General features: G+C 51.1%; 1 protein-coding gene across 1 annotated transcript in view; it reads left to right on the forward strand.

Moving 5' to 3' along the window:
• Positions 1–4,342, forward strand: part of PDXK (pyridoxal kinase) — a 37,363-nt gene extending 33,021 nt beyond the window's left edge. Inside the window, exons 8-11 of the mRNA XM_073668807.1 lie at positions 54–165; positions 670–806; positions 2,433–2,499; positions 2,659–4,342. Coding sequence (XP_073524908.1) covers positions 54–165; positions 670–806; positions 2,433–2,499; positions 2,659–2,771 — 429 coding nt within the window. The 3' untranslated portion in view covers positions 2,772–4,342. The remainder of the gene's footprint in view (positions 1–53; positions 166–669; positions 807–2,432; positions 2,500–2,658) is intronic.
• Positions 4,343–14,092: the final 9,750 nt, after the last annotated feature.

Below are 14,092 nucleotides of genomic sequence, written 5' to 3' on the forward strand. Positions count from 1 at the left end.
TTGTGCCTTCACTGTTGTCCTGTGCTGGGATTTACGCCGCTTACGTCTCTCAGGTCATGGATATGTTACATTCTCTGGGACCGAACACCGTGGTGATCACCAGCTCAGACCTCCCGGCCTCGCGAGGTTCTGATTATCTCATTACACTGGCGAGCCAGAGACGAGGTGAGGACTTATTGACGCCAAAGAGCACTAACTTCCCGTTCACCGGTCACTTGGCCGACAGCTGTTCTGCTTTCGGTCAAAACAACTTGAACTTTGTTTTTATCCCTGAGTTACGTGTAAATCTTTCCTGCCTTCTTCTGTTTCCTAAATGGGGTCAGATGGCTGGTAACTCCTTGTTTACCAACCAGTCTGTTCCCACGGACTACCAGATTATCCATCGTTTCTACTACTGTCTGCTCGCCGGGTGGGGCTCATCAGGCCCTAGACACTCGCCGGGGGCTCATCACGCTCCGCCCGTTCCCCCGGGGAAGCTCGACACTCTCTGGCTTCTGTCCCTGAGCCTCGTGACGCGCCGGCCCCAGGGACTCAACACACGCTGGCCGAACCCTCACATTCTAATAAAATAGGGGACACTGACATCTTAAAGATAAGGACAGGACATAAAAATCCTGAAACTGTGTTGCTTCTGATGAACACCCCCTGCTTGTTCTGCCTTTTTTGTAGTGCGGGAGGACGGACAGATCCAGACACTGAGGATCTGCTTTGAACTACCCCGAGTTGACGCAGTGTTTGTGGGCACAGGAGATCTCTTTGCAGCTATGCTTTTGGCTTGGACTCACCTTCACCCCAACAACTTTAAGGTAAACTCTGCGATGGCGATGATGTCGGTGACTGGTGACCACATTGTACAGAGACAGCTCAGAATGTGTTTGTCAAGGAGAACACCAGTTTGTCAGGGAACAACACTCCTCTTCCTGTAATTGCCCTGACAATTAGACAGTTGTCTGTCAAATGATGGACAAGGCCGCGGCTGCTTTCACTACTAGGTAGTTTATTGGGGAACTAACTGTGAGTGTATGGTATATACACCTCTGATTCCAATGCATGGAATATATATACCCCGGTACGGTCACTGCGAATTCCAAAATAACAAAAGGAACTGAACCACTACTAGCTGCCAATGCCTCCCCCAATCATTTATACAGGATGATTGGACACCCGTTACAGGTAGTGTATGACTTCAGGGGTGCGGTTTACAGAGCAAGAGGAACAGAGCTATTACATTTTATATTTAATCCAAAAAGATAGGCAGTGTTTATAAAAATATACAAAGATGTTACAAAATGGGAACAAAACAATACAGTATATACAATTATATAAAATAAAAATGATAAATAGAAGAAAAGTACTAAACCTGATGTCACAGGAACGACTCTGTCTCTTGTGAAGGGGAGCTCTTTGTTTTTGGGCGATTATGGTACAGAACCACAGCGCACTACATCTCCCAGGACTGACACTAAACATAGTTCGGTATTTGCTTTTATTAACACCAGTCACGCCCCCATACCTCCCCTCCAGTGACCCAAAACAGGGGTAATCATGAGTTGTGCTAGTCTTTAGAAAATTATGGGATCCCCACCTTCGACAATATCTTCACCCCTGCAGGTCCCAGGCGAGAGATATTACTGTCATGTTTCCTATCTTGATTTTGCCTTTCTATAGATAGGAGACACGGCATGTATAGCATCATCCATCTGATCAATAGTAGTTTTGAGGTGTTGCCGCAACTGCCCAGTGACGTAAGACAATGCGCTACATTTGCCACTTTGTCACAACTCCGAAAATATGTCTCTCATATCTGTCATATCTCTGCCGTTCATAAAAACCTCCATTCATAATCTGCAAAAGGAGGACAAAGGATTTTAAAGTAATCTGCTGCGTGTTTCTATCCAAGCTGAGGCTGGAGGTGATAGGTTGTTATCTCCACCGGCCATAAATTTCTCTGTCAGCCCTGCCTGGTCTGCAATCCATCAGATAATCCTCTTTAATTACCTGTTCACATCAGGGGATCCCCTTACACTGGGGTCATCTGGAGGTCATAGTCTTGCTATGAAACGGCTTATAGCTATTACAATCACATCTGACAGTGTGTATAGAGGAGGCTCCGCGCCATATTATTTTATTATTTATTCACTTATATAGCGCCGTTAATTCCGCAGCGCTTTACGGACACTATCGGCACTGTCCCCATCGGGGCTCACAATCTACATTCGCTATCAGTCTTTGGAATGTGGGAGGAAACCACCATAGTGTTAGTGTTTAGCGGATTTACTGCAACTCTGCAACGTAAACCGTTAATAATGGTGTAAATTATTAATAACTGAGAAATCGATGGTCCCAGAGCTCGGGGTGATTCCTGCCGGTTCTTGTCAGTGCTTGGTGTGAACTTGGCCAGTCCTGGTCCTGACTTGTTCCTGTGATTGCAGCTGGCGTGTGAGAAGACGGTGTCCGCCATGCAGCTTGTACTGCAGAGAACCATCACCAGCGCACGCAGTGAGTCCCGGGAGAAGAAGGGTTGAGGCGTCTGTGTGTGCAGTATGTGGACCCTCGGCTGCTAGAAACATGGGGGGCAGGGCCACCACATCGGGAGAGGCTTTTTCGTCATTAATGTGAGGTGTGCATGGAACAATTCTGATTGTTGTCTCTTTGCAGCTCTGGCTGGACCTGGGGTGAGACCATCATATCCTCAGCTGGAACTCAGGATGGTGCAGAGCAGAAAGGACATTGAGAACCCAGAGTTGATCATTCAGGGCACCGTGTTATAAAGAATGGTTACTAATAAACCTCGGGACCAATGTAGAGACTCCTGTCCTAACCCACATTGAGACCCTGGGCCCCAGCACAGAGAGAGCCGTCCCTGGAACCAGAGGAGCTCTGCCTACAGGAAGGGGTGACCTCCAGGCTCTCGGAGGTCCCCTCCAGCTTTATGGGTCCATCTTTTCTGTGTGCCAAACACTCACCAGCAACAAGCCAGAGTCCACTCAGTCCCTCCCTTACCTGCTCTCCTGGTTTTCTTTCCCCTCCTCGCACCGCTGTGTTCAGGGGGGACTGGTTTCACGGATGATCAGGGTCTAATCTGCGCGTTTTCAGCTCTTAGACCATGTTGATTTGTGGTTTTAATTGCACATAGGTAATAAAATAATTATCTAGATGATGACTACTGACCGTACGCTCCTCTGTGGCTGAACCCGTGTGAGAGCGCTGTAGATGAGGCTGCACAGATACTGGTGACCTCCACGCTTCATCTGTACAAGGCTCCATTTTGGTTTGTGTCGGTGGTGTAGCCGATGGTGGAGCCACTCCCTGCTGGTGGAGCCACTCCCCACTGGTGGAGCCACTCCCTGCTGGTGGAGCCACTCCCTGCTGGTGGAGCCACTCCCCGATGGTGGAGCCACTCCCTGCTGGTGGAGCCACTCCCCGCTGGTGGAGCCACTCCCTGCTTGTGGAGCCACTCCCTGCTTGTGGAGCCACTCCCTGCTGGTGGAGCCACTCCCTGCTGGTGGAGCCACTCCCTGCTTGTGGAGCCACTCCCCGATGGTGGAGCCACTCCCTGCTTGTGGAGCCACTCCCCGATTGTGGAGCCACTCCCTGCCGGTGGAGCCACTCCCTGCTTGTGGAGCCACTCCCCGATGGTGGAGCCACTCCCTGCTTGTGGAGCCACTCCCCGATGGTGGAGCCACTCCCCGCTGGTGGAGCCACTCCCCGCTGGTGGAGCCACTCCCCGATTGTGGAGCCACTCCCTGCTGGTGGAGCCACTCCCTGCTTGTGGAGCCACTCCCCGATGGTGGAGCCACTCGCTGCTTGTGGAGCCACTCCCCGATGGTGGAGCCACTCCCTGCTGGGTCTAACTCTACATCTGCCATCTCCATCTCCTCCAGTCCTTGTCTTCCTCTCACTGGACACCAGCAGACATCGGACTCTGTAACTCTTCTCCAGCACTCCTCCATCACCTGTTCCCGGGGGGCACCTAACACCGTAGCTCCCATAACCTAGTGGCCATCACTTTTGTCTTGTGTCTCATCGGGGTGGCCTGTGGACCATCTCTCCATGTTTGCTGCCTTCCCTTCTGCCTCCGCTGACTCCTGCCATAGGACGCTCTTCCATGCCGTTGGCTGTATATTACGCCCTGATGGTTTGAAAAACGTGACATTCTTTTTCACTGTCTGGTTTGTTTATAATGTGCCTTTAAATTAACCCTTACAGCTGCCCCAGCCCTTCTGTTCTTGCCCTGATCTATCAGAACTAAGTCTGGAAATGTCTGTATCTTATATGTGATCTGTGACCTTCAGAGAATTGTCTGTAGATATCCAATATGGCCAATAAACTGCCACACTTATCACTGGCTGACCTTATTACATTCACCCCATCTTCTCCCCTCCCCCCCAGTATTTCCAGACACTGTGCTCGGGTGGTAAATTTGTACTGATTTGTTGCTTTTAGTTTCCATTTTAATGGTTCTTTTGTAGATTTTCTACACTGTTCTATGACCACCCGTAGTTCACAACATTTGGTAGTCGTCCACCTGTCTGATCCCGGAATAAAATATTATATATCGATATTATAAAATTATGTTCCATGATGCATCATTTACTAATGGCCGGATAATGTACTGGAGTCTGGAAATCTGTAACTGAGCTGCAGCACTGTAGCCTGGGATTGTAACTGAGCTGCAGCACTGTAGCTTGGGATTGTAACTGAGCTGCAGCACTGTAGCCTGGGATTGTAACTGAGCTGCAGCACTGTAGCCTGGGATTGTAACTGAGCTGCAGCACTGTAGCTTGGGCTTGTAACTGAGCTGCAGCACTGTAGCTTGGGATTGTAACTGAGCTGCAGCACTGTAGCCTGGGATTGTAACTGAGCTGCAGCACTGTAGCTTGGGATTGTAACTGAGCTCCAGCACTGTAGCTTGGGCTTGTAACTGAGCTGCAGCACTGTAGCCTGGGATTGTAACTGAGCTCCAGCACTGTAGCTTGGGCTTGTAACTGAGCTGCAGCACTGTAGCCTGGGATTGTAACTGAGCTGCAGCACTGTAGCCTGGGATTGTAACTGAGCTGCAGCACTGTAGCTTGGGCTTGTAACTGAGCTGCAGCACTGTAGCTTGGGATTGTAACTTAGCTGCAGCACTGTAGCTTGGGCTTGTAACTGAGCTCCAGCACTGTAGCTTGGGATTGTAGCTGAGCTGCAGCACTGTAGCCTGGGATTGTAACTGAGCTGCAACACTGTAGCCTGGGATTGTAACTGAGCTGCAGCACTGTAGCCTGGGATTGTAACTGAGCTGCAACACTGTAGCCTGGGATTGTAACTGAGCTGCAGCACTGTAGCTTGGGATTGTAACTGAGCTGCAGCACTGTAGCCTGGGATTGTAACTGAGCTGCAGCACTGTAGCCTGGGATTGTAACTGAGCTGCAGCACTGTAGCCTGGGATTGTAACTGAGCTGCAGCACTGTAGCCTGGGATTGTAACTGAGCTGCAGCACTGTAGCCTGGGATTGTAACTGAGCTGCAGCACTGTAGCTTGGGATTGTAACTGAGCTGCAGCACTGTAGCCTGGGATTGTAACTGAGCTGCAACACTGTAGCTTGGGCTTGTAACTGAGCTGCAGCACTGTAGCCTGGGATTGTAACTGAGCTCCAGCACTGTAGCTTGGGATTGTAACTGAGCTGCAGCACTGTAGCTTGGGATTGTAACTGAGCTGCAGCACTGTAGCCTGGGATTGTAACTGAGCTGCAGCACTGTAGCCTGGGATTGTAACTGAGCTGCAGCACTGTAGCTTGGGCTTGTAACTGAGCTGCAACACTGTAGCTTGGGCTTGTAACTGAGCTGCAGCACTGTAGCCTGGGATTGTAACTGAGCTGCAGCACTGTAGCCTGGGATTGTAACTGAGCTGCAACACTGTAGCTTGGGCTTGTAACTGAGCTGCAGCACTGTAGCCTGGGATTGTAACTGAGCTGCAGCACTGTAGCTTGGGATTGTAACTGAGCTGCAGCACTGTAGCTTGGGATTGTAACTGAGCTGCAGCACTGTAGCCTGGGATTGTAACTGAGCTGCAGCACTGTAGCCTGGGATTGTAACTGAGATGCAGCACTGTAGCTTGGGATTGTAACTGAGCTGCAGCACTGTAGCCTGGGATTGTAACTGAGCTGCAACACTGTAGCTTGGGCTTGTAACTGAGCTGCAGCACTGTAGCCTGGGATTGTAACTGAGCTGCAGCACTGTAGCTTGGGCTTGTAATTGAGCTGCAGCACTGTAGCCTGGGATTGTAACTGAGCTCCAGCACTGTAGCTTGGGCTTGTAACTGAGCTGCAGCACTGTAGCCTGGGATTGTAACTGAGCTGCAGCACTGTAGCCTGGGATTGTAACTGAGCTGCAGCACTGTAGCCTGGGATTGTAACTGAGCTGCAGCACTGTAGCTTGGGATTGTAACTGAGCTGCAGCACTGTAGCTTGGGATTGTAACCGAGCTGCAGCACTGTAGCTTGGGATTGTAACTGAGCTGCAGCACTGTAGCTTGGGCTTGTAACTGAGCTGCAGCACTGTAGCTTGGGCTTGTAACTGAGCTGCAGCACTGTAGCCTGGGATTGTAACTGAGCTGCAGCACTGTAGCCTGGGATTGTAACTGAGCTCCAGCACTGTAGCTTGGGATTGTAACTGAGCTCCAGCACTGTAGCTTGGGATTGTAACCGAGCTGCAGCACTGTAGCTTGGGATTGTAACTGAGCTGCAGCACTGTAGCTTGGGCTTGTAACTGAGCTGCAGCACTGTAGCCTGGGATTGTAACTGAGCTGCAGCACTGTAGCTTGGGCTTGTAACTGAGCTGCAGCACTGTAGCTTGGGATTGTAACTGAGCTGCAGCACTGTAGCCTGGGATTGTAACTGAGCTGCAGCACTGTAGCTTGGGATTGTAACTGAGCTGCAGCACTGTAGCTTGGGATTGTAACTGAGCTGCTGCACTGTAGCCTGGGATTGTAACTGAGCTGCAGCACTGTAGCCTGGGATTGTAACTGAGCTGCAGCACTGTAGCTTGGGATTGTAACTGAGCTGCAGCACTGTAGCCCGGGATTGTAACTGAGCTGCAGCACTGTAGCTTGGGCTTGTAACTGAGCTGCAGCACTGTAGCCTGGGATTGTAACTGAGCTGCAGCACTGTAGCTTGGGATTGTAACTGAGCTGCAGCACTGTAGCTTTGGATTGTAACTGAGCTGCAGCACTGTAGCCTGGGATTGTAACTGAGCTGCAGCACTGTAGCTTGGGCTTGTAACTGAGCTGCAGCACTGTAGCTTGGGATTGTAACTGAGCTCCAGCACTGTAGCTTGGGCTTGTAACTGAGCTGCAACACTGTAGCTTGGGCTTGTAACTGAGCTGCAGCACTGTAGCTTGGGCTTGTAACTGAGCTCCAGCACTGTAGCTTGGGCTTGTAACTGAGCTGCAACACTGTAGCTTGGGCTTGTAACTGAGCTGCAACACTGTAGCTTGGGCTTGTAACTGAGCTGCAACACTGTAGCTTGGGCTTGTAACTGAGCTCCAGCACTGTAGCTTGGGCTTGTAACTGAGCTGCAGCACTGTAGCTTGGGATTGTAACTGAGCTGCAGCACTGTAGCTTGGGATTGTAACTGAGCTCCAGCACTGTAGCTTGGGCTTGTAACTGAGCTGCAGCACTGTAGCTTGGGATTGTAACTGAGCTCCAGCACTGTAGCTTGGGCTTGTAACTGAGCTGCAGCACTGTAGCTTGGGATTGTAACTGAGCTCCAGCACTGTAGCTTGGGCTTGTAACTGAGCTGCAGCACTGTAGCTTGGGATTGTAACTGAGCTCCAGCACTGTAGCTTGGGATTGTAACTGAGCTGCAGCACTGTAGCTTGGGCTTGTAACTGAGCTGCAACACTGTAGCTTGGGCTTGTAACTGAGCTGCAGCACTGTAGCTTGGGCTTGTAACTGAGCTCCAGCACTGTAGCTTGGGCTTGTAACTGAGCTCCAGCACTGTAGCTTGGGCTTGTAACTGAGCTGCAACACTGTAGCTTGGGCTTGTAACTGAGCTGCAACACTGTAGCTTGGGATTGTAACTGAGCTCCAGCACTGTAGCTTGGGCTTGTAACTGAGCTGCAACACTGTAGCTTGGGCTTGTAACTGAGCTGCAACACTGTAGCTTGGGCTTGTAACTGAGCTCCAGCACTGTAGCTTGGGCTTGTAACTGAGCTGCAGCACTGTAGCTTGGGATTGTAACTGAGCTCCAGCACTGTAGCTTGGGCTTGTAACTGAGCTGCAGCACTGTAGCTTGGGATTGTAACTGAGCTCCAGCACTGTAGCTTGGGCTTGTAACTGAGCTGCAGCACTGTAGCCTGGGATTGTAACTGAGCTGCAGCACTGTAGCTTGTGATTGTAACCGAGCTGCAGCACTGTAGCCTGGGATTGTAAGTGAGCTGCAGCACTGTAGCTTGGGCTTGTAACTGAGCTGCAGCACTGTAGCCTGGGATTGTAACTGAGCTGCAGCACTGTAGCCTGGGATTGTAACTGAGCTGCAGCACTGTAGCTTGGGATTGTAACTGAGCTGCAGCACTGTAGCCTGGGATTGTAACTGAGCTGCAGCACTGTAGCCTGGGATTGTAACTGAGCTGCAGCACTGTAGCCTGGGATTGTAACTGAGCTGCAGCACTGTAGCCTGGGATTGTAACTGAGCTGCAGCACTGTAGCCTGGGATTGTAACTGAGCTGCAGCACTGTAGCTTGGGATTGTAACTGAGCTGCAGCACTGTAGCCTGGGATTGTAACTGAGCTGCTGCACTGTAGCTTGGGATTGTAACTGAGCTGCTGCACTGTAGCTTGGGATTGTAACCGAGCTGCTGCACTGTAGCCTGGGATTGTAACTGAGCTGCAGCACTGTAGCCTGGGATTGTAACTGAGCTGCAGCACTGTAGCTTGGGCTTGTAACTGAGCTGCAGCACTGTAGCCTGGGATTGTAACTGAGCTGCAGCACTGTAGCCTGGGATTGTAACTGAGCTGCAGCACTGTAGCCTGGGATTGTAACTGAGCTGCAGCACTGTAGCCTGGGATTGTAACTGAGCTGCAGCACTGTAGCCTGGGATTGTAACTGAGCTGCAGCACTGTAGCCTGGGATTGTAACTGAGCTGCTGCACTGTAGCCTGGGATTGTAACTGAGCTCCAGCACTGTAGCTTGGGATTGTAACTGAGCTGCAGCACTGTAGCCTGGGATTGTAACTGAGCTGCAGCACTGTAGCCTGGGATTGTAACTGAGCTGCAGCACTGTAGCCTGGGATTGTAACTGAGCTGCAGCACTGTAGCTTGGGCTTGTAACTGAGCTGCAGCACTGTAGCTTGGGCTTGTAACTGAGCTGCAGCACTGTAGCCTGGGATTGTAACTGAGCTGCAGCACTGTAGCCTGGGCTTGTAACTGAGCTGCAGCACTGTAGCTTGGGATTGTAACTGAGCTGCAGCACTGTAGTTTAGGATTGTAACTGAGCTGCAGCACTGTAGCTTGGGATTGTAACTGAGCTGCAGCACTGTAGCTTGGGATTGTAACTGAGCTGCAGCACTGTAGCTTGGGCTTGTAACTGAGCTGCAGCACTGTAGTTTAGGATTGTAACTGAGCTGCAGCACTGTAGCTTGGGATTGTAACTGAGCTGCAGCACTGTAGCTTGGGATTGTAACTGAGCTGCAGCACTGTAGCCTGGGATTGTAACTGAGCTGCAGCACTGTAGCTTGGGTTGCTACACATGGAAAACTTACCACGGACATAGTGTAGGTTTACTTCTGGCACTAGGAAAGCCTACAAAACAAGGTAATTCATCCATGAAAGCCCCCATTCACCCTTCAGGAAGAATGTGTGCGTCAATAGCCTGCAGCTGCTCCAGCCCTCTGCCTAGTAATACTACCAAAGGCAGACCATTATTCGTCTCTTTTGCCTCTATCAAACTTTTATTGGGGAGGAAACTTATGATGTTGTGGACTATATGGCACAGTAACAGCAGGGTGATGTTACCTCTGAAAGTGACATCATCAGTTTGAGTCAGTGCTCTGCACTTGCCGCCGTAGGCTGGTTAACCTTTTGGATTGTCGGCTTTCAGTTCTGTCACTGACCTCTTTGCAATCCGTGATCCCTAGTAAGTGTGAGGTCCCTCGTCTCCAAGAGAGAGCGCTGTGCCAGCCAAGGGAGACATTTCACATCAGATTCTTCCAGATGATGCTTTGGATGAGAACAGTCAGTATTTGGACTGAAATAATGTGGAGGCCAACATGACACAAATGCCTAGCTCTGGTGGTGGTGGTAAGAGTAGTGGTAGTGACACTCAGAGGCAGGGCAAGGGCAAGGCGCTCAGGAGAGATGATGATGATGATGATTGTGTGATGGATAGGACCTGTGAACCAGATCAGGGCGATGAAGTCATGTCATCAGAGGAGTCGGCAAAATGGCCTTATTCTTCCAGGAAAAGATCTGCTACTGCTGTCAGCTCGGAAGCAGTTGGTATTGGAAGAGAAGGATCAAAAGCGCGTGAAAGATCTGGTCTTGAACATACTGGTGGTGGTGGCATTTCAGATGTGGGAATTCTCTTCTACATTGTCGGAGAACCAATCTATTTCAGTGTCCCGGACATGCAAACAGAAGATAAGCCGCAGATGTGCTGGTACAATCTACAGCACTATATTAGCACTAGTGGTTACAACAGCTTGCATTAGAAAAGCCGCAGATGTGCTGGTACAATCTACAGCACTATATTAGCACTAGTGGTTACAACAGCTTGCATTAGAAAAGCCACAGATGTGCTGGTACAATCTACAGCACTATATTAGCACATGAAGTGGTTACAACAGCTTGCATTAGAAAAGCCGCAGATGTGCTGGTACAATCTACAGCACTATATTAGCACATGAAGTGGTTACAACAGCTTGCATTAGAAAAGCCGCAGATGTGCTGGTACAATCTACAGCACTATATTAGCGCATGAAGTGGTTACAACAGCTTGCATTAGAAAAGAAAACCAACTAGTAATGCGATCAAGACCCTATTAAACATGGTCTTTCTAATAACCAAACTACATCCGCACATAGTTCCTGGTCGTTGTTGTCCTCATCATCATCACCTGCTTGGTGTACTCATCCGCCTGATCTGCATCAGCATACCTGATTTTGTGGTCCAGAAACAACAAGACATTTCAATTCGTCAGCTTTTGTACAAATTCGACTCCCTCCTGGCTGAGCTGCTAGTGGGTCAGTCGCTGCCATACCACTTAGTGTAGTCTACTACCTTTCGGGGACCGGTAGTTTGCGCTCACATCATTTCTAGGAGCTGTCCCTTTGTATTCACGTGGGAGACTGTGGCCTCTGCTTGCAGCTGTGTAGGCTGAAGCACTGCCATGCTGTCTTACAGCTGAGGAGGAGCCACATGGAGGAGGGGCCACACAGGAGGAGCCACATAGAGGAGCCACACCGAAAAGGGGCCACACAGAGGAGGGGCCACACAGGAGGAGCCACATAGAGGAGGGGCCACACAGAGGAGGACCCACAGAGGAGGGGCCACACAGAAGAGGAGCCACACTGAGGAGGGGCCACATAGGAGGAGCCACACAGAGGAGGAGCCACACAGAGGAGGGGCCACACAGGAGGAGCCACATAGAGGAGGGGCCACACAGAGGAGGAACCACATAGAAGAGGAGCTACACAGAGGAGGGGCCACATAGAGGAGGGGCCACACAGAAGAGGAGCCACACTGAGGAGGGGCCACATAGGAGCCACACAGAGGAGGAGCCACACATAGGAGGGGCCACACAAAAGGAGCCACATAGAGGAGGGGCCACACAGAAGAGGAGCCACACCGAGGAGGAACCACACAGAAGGAGCCACACAGGAGGGGCCACATAGAGGAGGGGCCACACAGAAGAGGAGCCACACCAAGGAGGGGCCACACAGGAGGAGCCACACAGAGGAGCCACACAGAGGAGGAGCCACACAGAAAAGGGGCCACACAGAAGAGGTGCCACACAGAAGAGGGGCCACACGGAGGAGGAGCCACATAGAGGAGGGGCCACACAGGAGAAGCTACACAGAAGAGGGGCCACACAGAGGAGGAGTGACACCTAGGAGGGGCCACATGAGGGGCCACACAGAGGAGCCACACCGAGGAGGGGCCACATAGAGGTGGACACACTCAGGAGGGGCCACAGAGAGGAGAAGCTACACAGAAGAGGGGCCACAGGAGAAGCCACACAGAGGAGGGACCACACAGAGGAGGAGCCACACAGAAGAGGGGCCATCTGGAGGAGGAGCCACACAGAGGAGGGGCCACATGAGGAGTCACACAGAGGAGCCACACAGGAGGGGGCCACACAGAGGAGGAGCCACACAGAGGTGGACACACGCAGGAGGAGCCACACAGAGGAGGGGCCATAGGAGGAGCCACACCAAGGAGGGGCCACACAGAGGTGGACTCACGCAAGAGGAGCCACACCGAGGAGGGGCCACAGAGAGGTGGATACACACAGGAGGAGCCACACAGGAGAAGCTACACCTAAGAGGGGCCACAGGAGAGGCCACACAGAGGAGGGACCACACAGAGAGGAGGAGCCACACAGAAGAGGGGCCATCCGGAGGAGGAGCCACACAGAGGAGGAGCCACACAGAAGAGGGGCCATCCGGAGGAGGAGCCACACAGAGGAGGGACCACACAGAGAGGAGGAGCCACACAGAAGAGGGGCCATCCGGAGGAGGAGCCACACAGAGGAGGAGCCACACAGAGGAGGAGCCCCTCTGCATCTAGGAGCACATTTACTGCTTGTCTACAACTAGGCAATTTAGTGAGTGATACTGTCTGTCGTACGTTTGGGCGATTTCAGCTATTCTCAGTCCTGAATTCGGTGGTGTAACGTTTTATGAGCACATTGTGGTTGGAATAAGGTATTGGCAGAGGCCATAGTTTGTTTATTTCAGCCATTCGTACGTCACTAAAAACACCCTCCAAAACTTACGCCATCGAAAGTTCTCCCTTTGCACCGCTTCATCTGCGACATGAAAACTGGATGGAATTTCACATTGCATTTGCTGGACCAACTGAACAAGCAGCGCAAAGCGGTCAACAATTACATCGCTCACCAAACCAGATGGTTACGTTGAAATCAGGCATTGCCTGGTAATGAGTTGCATGGCGCCTACTCAGGCCTTTCCATCAGTCCACCCAGTTTATAAGTTGGGACAATTATGGCGTCAATGATTTCCTCCTCCTGATACTTATATTACAGCAAATTACATTTCTGCAACAAGAGATGGAGGAAAAAGAGCTTCAGCTGCACCGGGGGGTTGTTGGTTCCTGCACCGAGACTGTCATATGCAGGGGCTGTTGAGAAGGATGAAAAGCTGGAGGATGTGGAGGGAGACGATGAGTTATCCAGGCACACCTAGAACGAGGACACTCTGGCCATGATGGCCAACTGTCGCAACACAGGGCAGAGAACAAACCAACGGGATCCTTGGGTCACACTGGTGAGTATGGCGAGTTGGATGTTTGTGGGCTGAAAGGCGTATTGTAAGCATCAATCAAAGGGATGACCATTGAATAGTTATGCTCTTAGACCCTTGCTATGAAACCAAATGGAAGAAATGAGTCCTGCTTCCGAAAGGAAGGAAACATTTCTTATTACCAGGATAAGCTCTGTACCCAGTTGGCAAAGTCTTTGCTCTGCTTCCCACAAACCCAACGTTCCAACACCTCTGCCAGCATTAATGCTACAAGTAGATGCAGCAGCAAATACGGCTTATGGGACATGATGCACCAGACATTTTATTATCCTCTGTGCCCTCCCAACGCACGTCCGCAAATGGACCTTCAATGTCTGAACAAGGAGGTTCTCTACCTGGAGAGGGCCTTATCTGCACTGGATACCTTGGGCCTTGATCCCATGGGCTTCTAGCCCAATTTGCTATAGTGTCTTGTCCAGCCCCCAGTACACAGTCAGATGGGTGTTAGTGTGGATGTGGATTTTTACACACCTGCTGAATGGTTAGATCTGCTATCGTTAAGAGTAAGGACTGGCTGCTTGTCACAATGATGCCACAGCCGCTGCCTTCTCCACCATGTTCCGGCGGAGCGGT

Source organism: Phyllobates terribilis, unplaced genomic scaffold, assembly GCF_046119375.1.
Source record: "Phyllobates terribilis strain yellow unplaced genomic scaffold, ASM4611937v1 Scaffold_2__4_contigs__length_985480577, whole genome shotgun sequence".
NCBI classification, from domain to species: Eukaryota; Metazoa; Chordata; class Amphibia; order Anura; family Dendrobatidae; genus Phyllobates; species Phyllobates terribilis.